The sequence below is a fragment of the Ovis aries genome, chromosome X (genome assembly GCF_016772045.2).
Source record: "Ovis aries strain OAR_USU_Benz2616 breed Rambouillet chromosome X, ARS-UI_Ramb_v3.0, whole genome shotgun sequence".
NCBI lineage: Eukaryota > Metazoa > Chordata > Mammalia > Artiodactyla > Bovidae > Ovis > Ovis aries.
In genome coordinates this window covers 75,024,466-75,044,525 of record NC_056080.1, presented here as the reverse complement: position 1 = coordinate 75,044,525, position 20,060 = coordinate 75,024,466, and the positions used below count along the sequence as shown (strand labels likewise).

Below are 20,060 nucleotides of genomic sequence, written 5' to 3'. Positions count from 1 at the left end.
ATGCATACATGACTCCTGAAAAAACCATAGCTTTGACTAGATGAACCTTTGTCAGCAAAGTAATATCTCTGCTTTTTAATATGGTATCTATAATTGTCATAGCTTTTCTTCCAAGAAGCAAGTATCTTTTAATTTCATGGTCGCAGTCACCATCTATAGTGATTTTGGCTTCAACAGTATGTGAACTAAAAGCTTCCAGGTGTTCAAGCTGGATTTAGAAAAGGCAGAGGAACCCAATATCAAATGGCCAACATCCGTTGGATCATAGAAAAAGCAAGAGAATTCCAGGAAAACATCTACTTCTGCTTCATTGACTATGCTAAAGCCTTTGTGTGGATCACACAAACTGTAGAAAATTCTGAAAGAGATAGGAATACCAGGCCACCTGACTTGCCTCCTGAGAAATCTGTATTCAGGTCAAGAAGTAGCAGTTAGAACCAGACATGAAACAATGGACTGGTTCCAAATTGGGAAAGGAGTACGTCAAGGCTGTATATTGTCACCCTGCTTATTTATCTTATATGCAGAGTATATCATGCATAATGTCTATCTGGATAAATCACAAGCTGGATTCAAGACTACAGGGAGAAATATCAATAACCTCAGATATGCAGATGACACCACTCTTTATGGCAGAGAGCGAAGAACTAAAGAGCCTCTTGATTGAGGTGAAAGAGGAGAGTGAAAATCCTGGCTTAAAACTCAACATTCAAGAAATGAAGAACATGGCGTCTGGTCCTATCAGTTCATAGAAGATAGGTGGGGAAACAATGGAAACAGTGACAGACTTTATTTTCTCAGGCTCCAAAATCACTGCAGATGGTGACTGCAGCCATGAAATTAAAAGACGCTTGCTCCTTGGAAGAAAAGCTATGACAAATCTAGACACTGTATTTAAAAGCAGAGACATTTCTTTGCTGACCAAGGTCTGTATGGTCAAAGCTCTGGTTTTTCCAGAAGTCATGTATGGATGGGAGAGCTGGACCTTAAGGAAGGTTGAGGGCCAAAAAAGTGATGCTTTTGAACTGTGGTGTTGGAGAAGACTCCTGAAAGGCCCTTGGACTGCAGGGAAATCAAACCAATCAATCCTAATAGAAATCAACCCTGAATATTCATTGCAAAGACTGATGCTGAATCTGAAGCTCCAATACTTGGCCACTTGATGCGAAGAGCTGACTCATTAGAAAAGACCCTTATGTGGAAAGATTGAAGGCAGGAGAACAGGATGACAGAGGATAAGATGGTTGGTCAGCATCATCAACTCGATGGACATGAGTTTGAGCAAGCTCCAGAAAGTGGTGAAGGACAGGGAAGCCTGGAGTGCTGTAGTCTATGGCATCCTCAACACGACATTTCTGAGCAACTGAACAGCAATAAATATGATATACTACCTTGAAAAAAATCTTGAAACTTGCTTGTAAAATGGGAAAGATTGCAGATTGTACATTATTGTGAAAAGGTGGAAGGTAGATTATCTGGAATTGGGCGTTCTAATACTATAGGTGAACAGGAGTAGCTCATAACACATGTAATATGCTGATGTTCGTGTATGTATTTCTGCTTGGCTTGGTTTAACTAGGTACAGTTTTCTAGTGTTTTACCCAGTGTTTCTTGTGGATAAAATTGCACATAAACCAACCTGAAAAATTAAACTCATGTTAGCCACCAAGCAAATTCTAGTGTTAAATATTAGTTTTGTCAGAAAATAGTACAGCAAAGGACCTTTGTGGAGTGGTGCAAATCTCTGAAAGGTAACAGTAAGATATAAATTATATTGGAACAAATTTGCATTTTTAAGACAAGCATCATAGCAGAACTAACTAAGTATGTATGTCAGTTCTCCAGTACAACACTGTCTTGATTACTATAGTTTTATAGTAAGTATTGAAGTCAGGTAGTACGATTCCTTGAATTTCCTTTTTTTTCCACATTTTTGGCTTTTCTGTTTCCTTTGTCTTTTTATATAAATTTTAAATTCAGCTTGTTGATTTTTACAAAAAACATCTTGCTGAGATTTTTATTAATGTTTCATTGACTCTGTAGATCAGTTTTGGGAGAATTGACATCTTTAACAACATTGAATCTTCCAAACTGTGACCAATATCTCTCTCCATTTACTTAAATCTACTCCGATTCCTTTCATTGGTGTTTATAGTTTTTATCATGCCAATCTTGTATATACATACTTTGTATGTTTTTATCTATTGGATTTAATGTGAGACCAATATCTCTCTCCATTTACTCAGATCTACTCTGATTCCTTTCATTGATGTTTATAGTTTTTATCATGCTGATCTTGCATATACATACTTTGTATGCTTTTATGGGATTTAATGTGAGTTTTTGGTGGTATTACAAATAGGACTTTTAAAATTTCACCTTTCCATTTTTTAGTGTATTTTTTAAAATTTTCTTTTATTATTATTAGTTTTATTGTAAGTATATGGAAATAAGATTGATTTTTATGTACCTTTAGCTCTTTGAGGGCTTCCCTGGTGGCTCAGAGGTTAAAGCATCCGCCTCCAATGCGGGAAGCCCGGGTTCGATCCCTGGGTCAGGAAGATCCCCTGGAGAAAGAAATGGCAACCCACTCCAGTATTCTTGCCTGGAGAATCCCATGGACAGAGGAGCTTGGTAGGCTACAGTCCACGGGGTCACAAAGAGTCGGACACGACTGAGTGACTTCACTCACTTTAGCTCTTTGAAGACCAAAAGCAAAAATGGAAGTTCTCCAATGTCAAAGCAAAATTTGCTTTACTAATATCTGCAAGTTAGCATCTATTTTTGACTTAGCCTATTTTAAAAATCAAATTACTATAACAGTGTTGACTTAATTGTTGTCTTTTCAAAGTTGTTGAATCATATTCTAATATAAACATGAAAACATGTATTTTTAGAATGAGGTTTAATTGCACAATTTTAAATGCTCTGATAGAGTATTGTAAAATACAAGCTTTTCTCCATTCTTTCCGTCAGCTGATCTCACAAGAGATTTCTTACTGATAATCGTAGGCCATCCATGAATACATTTAATTCATAGTTTCGTTTCTTTTGGTATTTCTAGTTTCTGAAAATCTTTAGATATATTTTTGTGCAATATTGTTATAGATTTTGGACTCAGCAAGGAATCAGTAGATCAAGAGAAGAAAGCCTACTCATTTTGTGGTACAGTGGAGTATATGGCTCCTGAAGTAGTAAATAGGAGAGGTCATTCCCAGAGTGCTGATTGGTGGTCATATGGTGTACTTATGGTAAGTGACATGTTTTTAAAATTATGTCAATATAAATTAAATATTGTTTAGAATTTTAATCTGAGTGTTGGAATGTGTTTATTGAGAATAGGGTTTTAAAAGTTCATAATTGTTTTTAAAGAATTTGTGATTGAGTAGCTGTCATACAATAAGAATTAGGGTTTTGGTGTTCTGATTTGTTTTAAAGTTGCTTGATTAAAAGGTAAATGGCAGCATTCTTTTATAAGTTATTCAAATTTAAAAATTAGAAAAAAAGCTGTTAGATTTTAGATTTCAGAATACTGTGTTTAATAGTACATAATATTTTAATTAGGTATCACCGAATATAGCACCTTACTGTTTACTATCTTATTGTCACATTATTTCAAGCATGTCTGTAGGAAGATTATAAACTTCTTAAGGAAAGCAATCCTGTCTTCTACTTGTTCTACTTTTCCACAATATCTAGCATATTGAGCATATAGACTGATTAATTTGGTAAAAGATTAATCATAGAGTTTGTAGTGTTAAATAGGGCAATAAATGAATAGCTATTGAATGCAATACAGTTTGCTTTAGAAACTTGATAATCCATTTTACCTAATTATCACTACATGATTTATCATATAGTGAATTACTATATGACTTATCAGTATATTAAGTGGATATTATAAGCCTGACATTTGGTAAGGGCAATGGATTGGGAACAGTCTGGAAGTACAGTATTTGACATTTTCCTTGGCCTAAGAAGACATGCCATCTGGTTGGGGAAACAAATGTAATAGCTAAGTAAATTGTCTGGAGGTACCTTAGGAGTTCAAACAAGAATTCATTCAAGTTGATATAGGGAAAGCAGAGGAGACAGAACTCAAATTAAGCCCTGAAGCATGGATAAAATTCAGATAACTGTGTCTCAAGGATGATATTGCGATAATATTAGGAAAGATCTGGAGAAGGAGTTTAACTAGAGTAGTAGTAGAGAATGAGGGTGAAGGTGGAGGAAATGAAGCTATAAGCCTATAAGCATTTGTATGCTATTTTCTGAGTGGTAAACTTTTGTAAAGTCTTAAACAGGATGGTAGTTAGAGAAAAATTGTATTTTAATACTAGCCTTGGTGGCATTATGTATATGGATTGCAAATGGAGGAAACTAAAAGTAGGAAGACCAAGAAGTTCTCCTTGCAAGACAGTTGTAAGATTACAAAATAAAAAAGGAAATCTTCAAGACATTTCAAAGGAAGAAATGACTGACCTTAGTAGCAGATTAAATGTCACAGATGAAGCAAAGGGAAAGGGTTAAAGACAAAGATACCTTTAAAACTTTAGGGGATTGAAAGAAAGATAGTTCAGTAGAAAAGACAGTTGGGAAGTATAGCTGATTTTGAAAGTGAGGAAATAATTTATTTTTAACATGTTGCATAGGTTACTGTGGGTTCGTATTTAACGCCTTGATAGTAATGAATTAGGAGAGGGCAGTGGAGAGAGCATCAGAATCATCTGAAGACCTTAAAAAAAAAAAAAAAACCAAGCAGAAAGAAACAAAAACAACAAGCAAATATTCTGCCAGCCAGTATATAGTTTTTTTGAGGGGAAGGTGTGATTCCAATATAGTGTCCTTCTCTTTCTCTTTTTGTTCTTTCCATTTCCACCTCTTAATCCTCCAGTTCCTGGGACAGAACCATTACTTTAGGTTTGGAGACAGGGGACTGGAACTTGAGAGAGATGATTCCCATACACCATATTTTGCTTCTGCATTCCCTTTCTATGACTTCTACCCCTATCACTTCAGTCTTCAGTTGAGAAACACTACTGTAGATTTGGAAGGGAAAGCTGGGGATTGAAGGAGATTGAAACTGGAACCAATTTTGAGTCATCAGTCGTCAAGAGGAGAGTTGAATAGATAAGATAACTAAGGTTTTAAGTTCGGAGAAGGCAGTGGCACCCCACTGCAGTACTCTTGCCTGGAAAATCCCATGGATGGAGGAGCCTGGTAGGCTGCAGCCCATGGGGTCGCCAAGAGTCGGACATGACTGAGTGACTTCACTTTCAATTTTCACTTTCATACATCGGAGAAGGAAATGGCAGCCCACTCCAGTGTTCTTGCTTGGAGAATCCCAGGGACAGGGGAGCCTGGTAGGCTGCCATCTATGGGGTTGCACAGAGTCGGACATGACTGAAGTGACTTAGCAGTAGCAGTTTTAAGTTCAGTATCAACAGAGGACTGAGGCCAAACCCATTATTGAATCTGAGCTTGAAATTTAAATATTAGGGATATAAAAACTTTTCTCTTTAATGAGCTTCATTTTCAGATCTTTCTTTTTCCAATAGAATTACTTTTTTAAATACCATTCTTTAATGTTCTAGTTATCTGCATTGCAGTTAACTCTCTTTAGGGAAAATATTTTCATTATGCCATGTACAAATTGAAATGGCTCAGTGAATATTTTTACGTTTCTTTCATTGTTAAATGTTTTCTTTAAAAGCTTATCTTTATTTTGAAAGATAATGCCTCATGTTTAGGGCTTCCCAGATGGCTCAGTGGTAAAGAATCCACCTGCTAATGCAGGAGCTGCAGGAGACAAGGGTTTGATCCCTGGGTCAGGAAGATCCCCTGGAGGGGAAATGGCAACCCACTCCAGTATTCTTGCCTAGGGAATCCTATGGACAGAGAAGCCTGGTGGGTTCCAGTCCCTGGGCTTGCAAAGAGTTGAACACGACTGAGCATGCACACCTTGTGTCTATTTCCACATTGCTTTGGTTTGGGAAATTTAGCCAAATTAGGATTGAAATAATGGTTGGTTTCATTTGCTATGTGTCATCTCTTATTTAGTCTATGTATTGTGGGGTACCAGAGGTGTATTTCCTCAAGTGACCTACTTTTCTGGTCCTTTTTGATTGCTATCATATAGATCCTGCATGATTTGATGATCACATTTTACAAATCTCAGTTTTTTTCTTAAAGAATTTCATTGTACATTCCAAGTTGTGCTAAACTTGTTTTATTTTGTGTTTATGTGTTTTAGTTTGAAATGCTTACTGGTACTCTGCCATTTCAAGGTAAAGACAGAAATGAGACCATGAATATGATATTAAAGTAAGTGGAAACTTTTTTTTCCTTTGGGGAAAAATGTCTTGCTTTCAGTTTTGACAAGCTTGTTATAGTTTTCATTTGACACAAAAGAACATTTTCACACTGTCTCATTCCCTTTCACCTTATAGGGGATATTATTTGCCATTGTGAAAGCATTCACTAATTTTTTGGGGGAATTTTTCTGTTTAGAAGTATGACTAGATTTAAATGAAATTTTCTGAAATCTTCTTTTCCAGAGCAAAACTTGGAATGCCTCAGTTTCTTAGTGCTGAAGCACAAAGTCTTCTAAGGATGCTATTCAAAAGGAATCCAGCAAATAGATTGGGTATTGTTTATTCTCTTAGTTTTTGTAACAAAATATTGGGAGGTATAATTATATTGGGAAGATAATTATAACTTTATGTTTTCTGGCTTAACTTCATTTACCTCTGCTATGTATCTATACCTAGACTGTTACACTTTATATATGTAAAGATTCCAGTAATCTATCTGTAATTAAAAAATGAAGTAGTCTAGTTATGCAAGACTTATATTTAATATGTATCATATCATTATGTCTATCATATGAGTGTCTCTTTTGACATAATTCACAGAATTCTCCCTTGTATAGAAAAATCCCTTTATATATTTGAAGATAATTATTTTGTTCCTTCTATTATTCATGAAGATAAATATTATGTTTCCATAACTGCTCATTATTTGGGTACTTTCTTATAGTCTTTCTCTGGATCCAAATATGATTCTATTATCCTGTTTATGTCCATGTGTTGAAATTTCAAAGTCACTTTATTCATTGCATTTTTAATTTGATATATAAATAGGAGGTCATAAGTTAAATTATGAAGAAAATAAAACTACTTAAATTATTTTTCTATTTTTAACTAAAGTTTAACATTATGTTAAACATGATTTTTATTTGATTCAGAAGGCATTTCAGTATTTCATGATACCCTATGTGCTTCAACATGAACACCAGATATTTTTTATCATACTAAATTCAAAGGACCAATTAATAAAACATCAGATAAGAAATCATAAACTTTTTACTGCAAGAAATCTATAAAATATGTGTATTCCTGTTTTACAGATAGCAGTCTGGAGACCAAGTAACCAGATTTTTAAAAATCAAACTGGTAAAAGAATTCTTTCCATTTTTGTAGGTTCAGAAGGAGTTGATGAAATCAAAAGACATCTTTTTTTTACAAATATTGACTGGAATGTAAGTAGAGTAGAAAGTGTGGTACTGAATACCTTTAAGAAGAGCAAAAACTCAAGAGTAAATGGTAATATGTGGACTTTGCTGATAAACTTAATCCATTTGTTTCATATTTAGTGTGAGATTTTTATTTACAAGTATAGCATATCATGCAGTTACCTTCAACCAGCAGATGAGTGGATATATAGTAAATTTTTGTTTCTCATTTGTCTTACCTGTTAAGTATGGTTAATATTCTCTTCTATTCTAGGTTGAAGAATATGGGTGGGAAGAAGAAAAAGGAGAAAGGGGATGAATGAAAGGGGCAGATTCTTATAGAAAAAATGAATTGTAAAGAAGATGTTATTTAATTTCAAATGATCCTTTGTCATGTATTAGAACAATTTAAATTTGCTAAGAAGTAAAAATATTTGTATAGTTATTTCACTAAATTTTGAGAGGGCATGAAAACAAAAACATAGTGAAATTCTGCTAAGTCATTTATTGAATTTTTTAAGTTGCAACTCCCAGACTAGTGAGCTTTTCACTTTTTCTTATTGTTGTTTACAACACAGCTTTATGTATTTTATGTACTATTAATCATCATAGGTAAGCATTTTTGATTATTTGTTTCTAACATTGATAGTGAAAATTATCCTCAAAGAAAACATATCTCTTGATTTCTAAGGCAGAGGCAGAGAACCAGTATTCACTGACCAAATTATCATTTCATCTGGCTTGTAGAACAAGTTTCAGTAGCCCAATATTTTGATTTATTTGAGTAGTTATAAAACTGCAACATAACATAAGCTGTTAGCATTAATAACCTGAAAAGCCTTGTAATGAACATAGGAATTGCATTGCATTTGTCTTATCTGTGTGCATTCCTCTTTCAGTATTCTTGCATTTCCTTGTCATTTTTTTCTAATGCTTCTCTACTCTTCCTTTTTCCTTAACTAGAAAAAGCTAGAAATTAATTTCCATTATTTTTATATATAAAGTTTGCTTATTGTTCTTAAATAACAAAAAAGTAGAATGTTTATGTATTTGAATAAATGAAAATTACTTTTCTATAAAGTGAATGTAGGTTTATTGAGAGAGAATAACGTTCCATAGGCAGAATGCAGTCTGTCTTAGAAGGCAAGAGCAACCTGTTTTTTTTTTTTTTTTTAAAGTTCTACATATGAGTAAGATCTACAGTATTTGTCTTACTCTGTCTGACTCATTTCTTCTTAATTCATTCTTCTGTTGATGGACACAGGTTATTTCCATGTCTTGGGTATTGTGAATAATACTGCAATAAACATGATGGTGCAGATGTCTTTTGAGATAGTGACATTGTCTTTTGCAAAACAGATATTATTATTTTTTGTGTCTTTTAAAATTGATTTTTACTTGAGTATAGTTGTTTTGCAATGTTGTATTTCTGTTGTACAGCAAAGTGAATCAGCTATGCATCCCTTCTTTTTTGGATTTCCTTCCCATATAGGTCACCACAGAGCATTGAGTAGAGTCCCCTGTGCTTTACAGAAGGTCCTCATTAGTTATCTGTTTATACATAATAGTGTATACCTGTCAATATCAATCTCCCAGTTCATTATACCTTTCCCCATACCCTCTTGGTATCCACATATTTGTTCTCTGTGTCTGTGTCTTTATTTCTGTTTTGCAGATAAGTTCACCTATACCATTTTTCCATTGGAGAAGGAAATGGCAACCCACTCCAGTGTTCTTGCCTGGAGAAGCCCAGGGATGAGGGAGCCTGGTGGGCTGCCGTCTACGGGGTCGCCCAGAGTCGGACATGACTGAAGTGACTTAGCAGTAGCATACCATTTTTCTAGGTTCCACATATAAGAGATATTAAAGAACATTTGTCTTTCTCTTTCTGACTTAATTATACTGTGTATGAAAGTCTCTAGATCTATCCACATCTCTGCAAATGACACAATTTCATTCTATTTTATGACTGAGTAATATTCCATTGGGCTTTATGTACCATATATTCTCTATCCATTCCTCTGTTGATGGACATTTAGATTGCTTCTGTGTCCTGGTTATTGTAAATAGTGCTGTGGTGAACATTGGGTTACATGTATATTTTTTAATTACGGTTTTTTTCCGCATATATACCCAGTAGTAAGATTTCTGGAGAAGGCAATAACAACCCACGCCAGTACTCTTGCCTGGAAAATCCCATGGATGGAAGAGCCTGGTAGGCTACAGTTCATGGGGTTGCGAAGAGTTGGACATGACTGAGTGACTTCACTTTCACTTTTCACTTCCATGTGTTGGAGAAGGAAATGGCAACCCACTCCAGTGTTCTTGCCTGGAGAATCCTAGGCAGTGGGGAGCCAGGTGGGCTTCCATCTATGGGATTACACAGAGTCGGACACGAGTGATGTGACTTAGCAGCAGCAGCAGTAAGATTTCTGAGTCATACGGCAGTTCTATTTTTAGTTTTTCAAGGTACCTGCATTCTGTTATCCATAGTGGTTCTATGAGTTTATATTCCCACCAACTGTGTAGGAGGGTTCCCTTTTCTACATATCCCTCCAGCATTTATTGTTTGTAGATTTTTTTGATAAAAGCCATGATGGCCATTCTCACTGGTTTGAGGTGGTAGTTCACTGTATTTTAATTTGCAGTTCTCTAATAATTAGTGATTTTGATCATCTTTTCATGTGCCTCATTGGCCATCTGTATGTCTTCTTTTAAGAAATGTCTACTTAGATATTCCACTCATTCTTTGATTGGATTTTTTTATATTGATACACATGAAGTACTTGTATATTTTGGAGATTAATTCCTTGTCAGTTGTTTCACTTGCAAATATTTACTCCCATTCTGAGGGTTGTTTTTTCATCTTGTTCATGATTTCCTTTGCTGTGCAGAAACTTTTAAGTTTACTTATTTTTTTTAATTTAAATTTATTTGTTTTAATTGGAGGCTAATTACTTTACAATATTGTATTGGTTTTGCCATACATCAACATGAATCCACCATGGGTGTGTACACGTGTTCCCCATCCTGAATCCCTCTCTGACCTCCCTCCCCTTATCATCCCACTGGGTCATCCCAGTGCACCAGTCCCAAGCATCCTGTATCCTGCATCGAACCTGGACTGGCAATTCATTTCACAGATGATATTATACATGTTTCAATGCCATTCTCCCAAATCATGCCATCCTCTCCCTCTTCCACAGAATCCAAAAGACTGTTCTATACATTTGTGTCTCTTTTGCTATCTCGCATACAGGGTTATTGTTACCATTTTTCTAAATTCCATATATATGCATTAGTATACTGTATTGGTGTTTTTCTTTCTGGCTTACTTCACTCTTTATAATCGGCTCCAGTTTCATCCACCTCATTAGAACTGATTCAAATGTATTCTTCTTAATGGCTGAGTAATACTTCATTGTGTATATGTAACACAGCTGTCTTATCTATTCATCTGCTGATGGACATCTAGGTTGCTTCCATGTCCTAGCTATTATAAACAGTGCTGTGATGAACATTGGGGTACACGTGTCTCTTTCAATTCTGATTTCCTTGCTGTGTATGCCCAGCAGTGGGATTGCTGAGTCTTATGGAAGTTCTGTTTCCAGTTTTTTAAGGAATCTCCACACTGTTCTCCATAGTGGCTGTCCTAGTTTGCATTCCCACCAACAGTGTAAGAGGGTTCCCTTTTCTCCACACCCTTTCCAGCATTTATTGCTTGTTGACTTTAGGATAGCAGCCATTCTGACTGGCGTGAAATGGTACCTCATTGTGGTTTTGATTTGCATTTCTCTGATAACGAGTGATATTGAGCATCTTTTCATGTGTTTGTTAGCCATCTGTATGTCTTCTTTGGAGAAATGTCTATTTAGTTCCTTGCCCCATTTTTTTGACTGGGTCGTTTATTTTTCTGGAATTGAGCTGCAGGAGTTGTTTGTATATTTTTGAGATGAGTTGTTTGTCAGTTGCTTCATTTGCTATTATTTTCTCCCATTTTAAAGGCTTTCTTTTCACCTTGCTTATAGTTTCCTTTGTTGTGCAGAAGCTTTTAGTTTTAATTAGGTCCCATTTGTTTACTTTTACTTTTATTTCCAGAATTCTGGGAGGTGGATCATAGAGAATCCTGCTGTGATTTATGTCGGAGAGTGTTTTGCCTATGTTCTTCTCTAGGAGTTTCATGGTTTCTGGTCTTACGTTTAGATCTTTAATCCATTTTGAGTTTATTTTTGTGTATGGTGTTAGAAAGTGTTCTAGTTTCATTTCTTTATGGGTGGTTTAATTAAGTCCCATTTTTTTTTTTCATTATGACCTGGGGCAAAAAAATTTTGCTGCAGTTTATGTCAAAGTGTGGTTTCCTACATTTTCCTCTAACAGTTTTATAGTATCCAGCCTTACATTTTGGTCTTTAATACATTTGAGCTTTGTATTTTTTCTGTTTAAATAATTTTATTTATTTTTGGCTGTGCCAGGTCTTCATTGCTGCATGGGATTTTCACTAGTTATGGGGAGTGGTGACCACTCTCTAGTCGCGGTGCTTGGGCTTCTCATTGCAGTGATTTCTCTTTTTGTGGAGCATGGGCTCTAGGTACATGGGCTTCAGCGATTGTGGCTCCCCAGCTCTAGAGCACAGGCTCAGTAGTTGTGGTGCAGGGATTCTGTAGCTCTAAAGCATGTGGGATCTTCCCAGAGCAGAGTTCCAACCTATGTCCTCTGCATTGGCAGGCAAATTCTTTACCACTGAACCATTAGGGAACCTCGAGTCTATTTTTTTTTGTATGGTGTTAGGCAGTGTTCTAATTTCATTTGTTTATGGGTAACTGTCCAGTTACCATCACACCACGATTTTTGCTGATGTTGTTTTTTGTTAGATTGTAATTTTAGATTTGAAAATTGGGAGGGGAGTTTGGGGGAGAATGGATACATGTATATGTATGGCTGAGTCCCTTTGCAGTCCACCTGAAACTGTCACAAGGGTGATAATCAGCTATGCTGCTGTAAAAAATAAAAAGTTTAAATAAAATGTAAAACAGAGAATCCTATCTTCACACCATGTATTGGAGAGACTGCCTTTTCTCCTTTGCCTTCTTTGTAACAGATTAGGTGACCATGGGTTCAGTTCAGTCACTCAGTCATGTCTGACTCTTTGTGACACCATGAATCACAGCACACCAGACCTCCCTGTCCATCACCAACTCCCAGAGTTCACCCAAACTCACGTCCATCAAGTCAGTGATGCCATCCAGCCATCTCGTCCTCTGTCGTCCCCTTCTCCTCCTGCCCCCAATCCCTCCCAGCATCAGAGGCTTTTCCAATGAGTCAACTCTTTGCCTGATGTGGCCAAAGTACTGGAGTTTCAGCTTCAGCATCATTCCCTCCAAAGAATACCCAGGGCTGATCTCCTTCAGAATGGACTGTTTGGATCTCCTTGCAGTCCAAGGGACTCTCAAGAGTCTTCTCCAAAACCACAGTTCAAAAGCATCAATTCTTCAGCGCTCAGCTTTCTTCACAGTCCAACTCTCGCATCCATACACGACCACTGGAAAAGCCATAGCCTTGACTAGACGGACCTTTGTTGGCAAAGTAATGTCTCTGCTTTTCAATATGCTATCTAGGTTGGTCATAACGTTCCTTCCAAGGAGTAAGCGTCTTTTAATTTCATGGCTGCAGTCACCATCTGCAGTGATTTTGGAGCCCCCCAAAATAAAGTCTGACACTCTTTCCACTGTTTCCCCATCTATTTCTCATGAAGTGATGGGACCAAATGCCATGATCTTACTTTTCTGAATGTTGAGCTTTAAGCCAACTTTTTCACTCTCCTCTTTTACTTTCATCAAAGGCATTTTAGTTCCTCTTCACTTTCTGTCATAAGGGTGGTATCATCTGCATATCTGAGGTTGTTGATACTTCTTCCTGCAATCTTGATTCCAGCTTGTGCTTCCTCCAGCCCATCAGTTCTCATGATGTACTCTAGGTGCATGCATTTATTTCTGTTCTTTCTATCCTATTCCTTTCATGTATATTTCCAGTTTTGTGCCATTATCATACTGTCTTAACCTGTAGCTTCGTAGTGTAGTTTCAAGTCAGGAAGCCTGATTCTTCCAACTTCAGTTTTCTTTCTCAAGATTGCTATGGCTATTTGGAGGCTTTTTGTTTCCATCAGTCAGTTCCCTCCCTCATTCATGTCCAACTATTTCTGACCCCATGGAATGCAGCACGCCAGTCTTCCCTGTCCATCCCCAACTCCCAAAGCTTGCTCGAATTCATGTCCATCAAGTCGGAGATGCCATCCAATGATCTTTGTTGACCCCTTCTCAGCCTACCTTCAATCTTTCCCAGCATCAGGGTCTTTTCCAGTGAATCAGTTCTTTGCATCAGGTGGCCAAAGCATTGGAGTTTCAGCTTCAGCATCAGGCCTTCCAATGAATATTCAGGACAGATTTCCTTTTGGATGGACTGGTTTGGTCTCCTTGAAGTCCCAGGGACTCTCAAGGGACTTCTTCAATACCACAGTTCAAAAGAATCAAGTCTTCAGCACTCAGCTTTCTTTATCGTCCAACCCTCAAATCCATACATGACTACTGGAAAAACCATAGCGTTGACTAGATGTACCTTTGTCTGCAAAGTAATGTCCCTGCTTTTTAATATGCTGTCTAGGTTAGTCATATCTTTTCTTCCAAGGAGCAAGTGTCTTTTTATTTCATGGGCACAGCCACAATCTGCAGTGATTTTGGAGCCCCCAAAATATAAAGTCTGTCACTATTTCAACTTTTTCACTCTCCTCTTTCATCAAGAGGCTTTTTAGTTCTACTTTGGTTTCTGTCATAAGGGTGGTGTCATCTGTCTATCTGAGGTTATTGATACTTCTCCTAGCAACCTTGATTCCAGTGTGTGCTTCATCCAGCCTGGTATTACACATGATATACTCTTCATATAAGTTAAATAAGCAGGGTGAAAATATACAACCTTGATGATTTGGATGTATTCCTTTCCTGATTTGTTTTTCCATGTCCAGTTCTAACTGTTGCTTCGTAATATACAACCTTTCCTGATTTAGATGTATTCCTTTCTTGATTTGTTTTTCTATGTCCAGTTCTAACTGTTGCTTCCTAATATACAACCTTTCCTGATTTGGATGTATTCCTTTCCTGATTTGTTTTTCCATGTCCAGTTCTAACTGTTCTTCCATGTCCAGTTCTAACTGTTGCTTCCTAACCTGTATACACATTTCTCAGGAGGCAGGTCAGGTTGTCTGGTATTTACATCTCTTTCAGAATTTTCCACAGTTTGTTGTGATCCACACAGACAAAGGCTTTTGTATAGTCAATAAAGCAGAAGTAGATGTTTTTCTGCAACTCTCTTGCTTTTTCGATGATCCAACTGATTTTGGCAATTTGATCTCTGGTTCCTCTGCCTTTTCTACATCCAGCTTGAACATCTGGAAGTTCATAGTTCACACACTGATGAAGGTTGGTTTGGAGCATTTTGAGCATTACTTTGCTAGTGTGTGAGATCAGAGAGGGCAGACACACTGAAACCATACTCACAAAAAACTAGTCAATCTAATCACACTAGGACCACAGACTTGTCTAACTCAATGAAACTAAGCCATGCCCATGGGGCAACCCAAGACGGGCAGGTCATGGTGGAGAGGTCTGACAGAATGTGACCCACTGGAGAAGGGAATGGCAAACCACTTCAGTATTCTTGCCTTGAGAACACCGTGAACAGTATGAAAAGGCAAAATGATAGGATACTGAAAGAGGAACTCCTCAGGTCATTAGGTGCCCAACATGCTACTGGAGATCCGTGGAGAAATAACTCCAGAAAGAATGAAGGGGTAGAGCCAAAGCAAAAACAATACCCAGCTGTAGATGTGACTGGTGATAGAAGCAAGGTCTGATGCTATAAAAAGCAATATTGCATAGGAACCTGGAATGTCAGATCCATGAATCAAGGCAAATTGGAAGTGGTCAAACAAGAGATGGCAAGAGTGAACGTCGACATTGTAGGAATCAGCGAACTAACATGGACTGCAATGGCTGGATGTAACTCAGATGACCATTATATCTACTACTGTGGGCAGGAATTCCCTCAGAAGAAATGGAGTAGCCATCATGGTCAACAAAAGAGTCTGAAATGCAGTACTTGGATGCAACCTCAAAAACGACAGAATGATCTCTGTTTGTTTCCAAGGCAAACCATTCAATATCACACTAATCCAAGTCTATGTCCCATCAGTAATGCTGAAGAAGCTGAAGTTGAATGGTTCTGTGAAGACCTACAAGACCTTTTAAAACTAATACCCAAAAAATATGTCCTTTTAATTATAGGGGACTAGAATGCAAAAGTAGGAAGTCAAGAAACACCTGGAGTAACAGGCAAATTTAGACTTGGAATGCGGAATGAAGCAGGGCAAAGACTAATAGAGTTTTGCCAAGAAAGTGCACTGGTCATAGCAAACACCCGCTTCCAACAATGCAAGAGAAGACTCTACACATGGACATCACCAGATGGTCAACACCGAAATCAGATTGATTATATTCTTTGCAGCCAAAGATGAGAGAAGCTCTATACAGTCAACAAAAACAAGACCAGAATCTGACTGTGGCTCAGATCATGAACTCTTTATTACAAAATTCAGACATAAATTGAAGAAAGTAGGGAAAACCACTAGACCATTCAGGTATGACCTAAATCAAATCCCTTATGATTATACAGTGGAAGCGAGAAATACATTTAAGGGCCTAGATCTGATAGATAGAGTGCCTGATGAACTATGGAATGAGGTTCGTGACATTGTACAGGAGACAGGGATCAAGACCATCCCCATGGAAAAGAAATGCAAAAAAGCAAAATGGCTATCTTGGGAGGCCTTACAAATAGCTGTGAAAAGAAGAGAAGCGAAAAGCAAAGGAGAAAAGGAAAGATAAAAGAATCTGAATGCAGAGTACCAAAGAATAGCAAGAAGAGATGAGAAAGTCTTCTTCAGCGATCAATGCAAAGAAATAGAGGAAAATACAGAATGGGAAAGACTAGAGATCTCTTCAAGAAAATTAGAGATACCAAGGGAAATTTTCATTCAAAGATGGGCTCAATAAAGGACAGAAATGGTATGGACCTAACAGAAGCAGAAGATATTAAGAAGAGGTGGCAAGAATACACAGAAGAACTGTACAAAAAAGATCTTCTCGACCAAGATAATCACGATTGTGTGATCACTCACCTAGAGCCAGACATCCTGGAATGTGAAGTCAAGTGGGCCTTAGGAAGCATCAATATGAACAAAGCTAGTGGAGGTGATGGCATTCCAGTTGAGATATTTCAAATTCTGAAAGATGATGCTGTGAAAGTGCTGCACTCAATATGCCAGCAAATTTGAAAAACTCAGCAGTGGCCACAGGACTGGAAAAGGTCAGTTTTCATCCCAATCCCAAAGAAAGGCAAAGCCAAAGAATGCTCTAACTACTGCACAATTGCACTCATCTCACATGCTAGTAAAGTAATGCTCAAAATTCTCCAAGCCAGGCTTCAGCAATATGTGAACCATGAACCTCCAAATGTTCAAGCTGGCTTTAGCAAAGGCAGAGGAACCAGAGATGAAATTCCCAACATCCGCTGGATCATGGAAAAAGCAAGAGAGTTCCAGATAAACATCTATTTCTGCTTTATTGACTGTGCCAAAGCCTTTGACTGTGTGGATCACAATAAACTGTGGAAAATTCTGAAAGAGATGGGAATACCAGACCACCTGACCTGCCTCTTGAGAAATCTGTATGCAGGTCAGGAAGCAACAGTTCGAACTGGACATGGAATAACAGACTGGTTCCAAATAGGCAAAGGAGTACATCAAGGCTGTATATTGTCATCCTGCTTGTTTATCTTATATGCAGAGTACATCATGAGAAATGCTGGACTGGAAGAAACACAAGCTGGAATCAAGATTGCCAGGAGAAATATCAATAACCTCTTATATGCAGATGACACCACCCTTACGGCAGAAAATGAAGAGGAACTAAAAAGCCTCTTGTTGAAAGTGAAAGTGGAGAGTGAAACTTTGGCTTAAAGCTCAACATTCAGAAAACGAAGATCATGGCATCCAGTCCCATCACTTCATGGGAAATAAATGGAGAAACAGTGTCAGACTTTATTTTTTGGGCTCCAAAATCACTGCAGATGTTGATTGCAGTCATGAAACTAAAAGACGCTTACTCCTTGGAAGAAAAGTTATGACCAACCTAGATAGCATATTCAAAAGCATAAACATTACTTTGCCGACTAGGTCTGTCTAGTCAAGGCTATGTTTTTTCCTGTGGTCATGTATGGATGTGAGAGTTGGACTGTGAAGAAGGCTGAGCACCAAAGAATTGATGCCTTTGAACTGTGGTGTTGGAGAAGACTCTTAAGAGTCCCTTGGACTGCAAGGAGATCCAACCAATCCATTCTGAAGAAGATCAGCCCTGGGATTTCTTTGGAAGGAATGATGCTAAACCTGAAATTCCAGTACTTTGGCCACCTCATGCGAAGTGTTGACTCATTGGAAAAGACTCTGATTCTGGGAGGGACTGGGGGCAGGAGGAGAAGGGGATGACAGAGGATGAGATGGCTGAATGGCATCACTGACTCGATGGACGTGAGTCTGAGTGAAATCCGGGAGTTGGTGATGGACAGGGAGGCCTGATGTGCTGCGATTCATGGGGTTGCAGAGTCGGACAAGACTGAGTGACTGAACTGAACTGAGATCAGTGCAATATTGCGGTTGTTTCAACATTCTTTGGCATTGACTTTCTTTGGGATTGGAACAAAAACTGGCCTTTTCCAGTCCTGTGGCCACTGCTGAGTGTTCCAATTTGCTGGCGTATTGAGTGCAGCACTTTCACAGCATCATCTTTCAGTATTTGAAATAGCTCCACTGGAATTCCATCACCTCCACTAGCTTTGTTCATAGTGATGCTTCCTAATGCCCACTTTTTTCCAGGATGTCTTGCTCTAGGTAAGTGATCACACCATTGTGGTTATCTGGGTCATGAAGATCTTTTTTATAGTTCTTCTATGTATTCTTACCACTTCTTCTTAATATCTTCGCCTTCTGTTAGGTCCATGCCATTTCTGTCCTTTATTGTGCCCATCCTTGGGTGAAATGTTCCCTTCATATCACTGATTTTCTTGAAGAGATCTCTAATCTTTTCCCTTTTTTCCCTCTACTTCTTTGCATTGATCACTTAGGAAGCCTTTCTTATCTCTCCTTGCTGTTCTTTGGCACTCTGCTTTCAAATGGGTATATCTTTTGTTTTTTTCCTTTGCTTTTTGCTTCTCGTCTTTTCTCAGCTATTTGTAAGGCCTTCTCAGACCACCATTTTTCCTTTTTGCATTTCTTTTTCTTGAGGATTTTCTTGATCACTGTTTCCTGTACAGTGTCATGAACCTCTATCCATATTACTTTAGGCAGTCTGTGTATCTGATCTAATCCCTTGAATCACTTGTCACTTCCACTGTATAATCATAAGGGATTTGCTTTAGGTCATACCTGAATGGTATAGTGGTTTTCCCTACTTTCTTCAATTTAAGTCTGAATTTTGCCATAAGAAATTCATGACCTGGGCCACAGTCAGCTCCTGGTCTTGTTTTTTTTTTTCTGACTGTATAGTGCTTCTCCATATTTAGCTGCAAAGAATATTATCAATACTTGGTATTTATTTGTTTCCATACAAATTAGAAAATATTTTGTTCTGATTCTGTGAAAAATGTCCTTGGTAGTTTGATAGGGATTGTATTGAATCTATAGATTATTTTGGGTAGTACATTTATTTTCACAATATTGATTTCTGCAATTCAAAAACATGATGTATATCTCCATCTATTTGCATCATTTTTTATTTGTTCATCAGCATCTTATAGTTTTCTGAGTACAGGTCTTTTTTCTCATTAGGTATTTTTATTCCTAGGTATTTTATTATTTTAGTTTCATTGGTAGATAGTATTGTTTCCTTAATTTCTCTTTCTGATTTTTTGTTGTTAGTGTATAGCAGGAGATTTCTGTGCATTAATTTTGTATCATGCCACTTTACTAAATTCATTAATTAGCTCAAGTAGTTTTCTGGTGGCCTGTTTAAGATTTTCTGTGTGTAGTTTCATATCATCTGCAAACAGTGAGAATTGTACCTTTTCTTTTCCAATTTGGATTCCTTAATTTTCTTTCTGTGATTACCTTAGCTAGAACTTCAAAACTACATTGAATAAAAGTGGTGAGAGTGGACATCCTTGTCTTATTCCTTATCTTAGAGGAAACGCTTTCAGTTTTTCATCATTGAGAATGTTGTTTGCTATAGGTTTGTCATATATGGCCTTTAAAGGAAAATTAGTTTACAATAGTCTTCTATTTATTTTCCCTCACTGTGGGACTGTGAGCTTTTGAAAAACTATGCTTCCATAAAAAAGTAGATTTGCATATATTTTAAGCTATTTTATATGTCTTTCAAAAACATAAGTTTTAGGAAGTTAGATTATTAGACAAGTTTAAATTTTTGAATTCTTTTTGCATGCATGT

The 20,060-nt window shown here is 37.3% G+C and overlaps 1 protein-coding gene across 17 annotated transcripts in view; it reads left to right on the top strand.

Annotated features, from left to right (window-relative positions):
• RPS6KA6 (ribosomal protein S6 kinase A6) overlaps positions 1–20,060 on the top strand; it is a 254,839-nt gene that overhangs the window by 184,112 nt on the left and 50,667 nt on the right. For all 17 annotated transcript variants that reach the window (XM_060408374.1, XM_060408372.1, XM_042241591.1 and 14 more), the window contains 4 exons: positions 3,109–3,251; positions 6,254–6,324; positions 6,558–6,646; positions 7,482–7,540. In XM_060408374.1, coding sequence (XP_060264357.1) covers positions 3,109–3,251; positions 6,254–6,324; positions 6,558–6,646; positions 7,482–7,540 — 362 coding nt within the window. The remainder of the gene's footprint in view (positions 1–3,108; positions 3,252–6,253; positions 6,325–6,557; positions 6,647–7,481; positions 7,541–20,060) is intronic.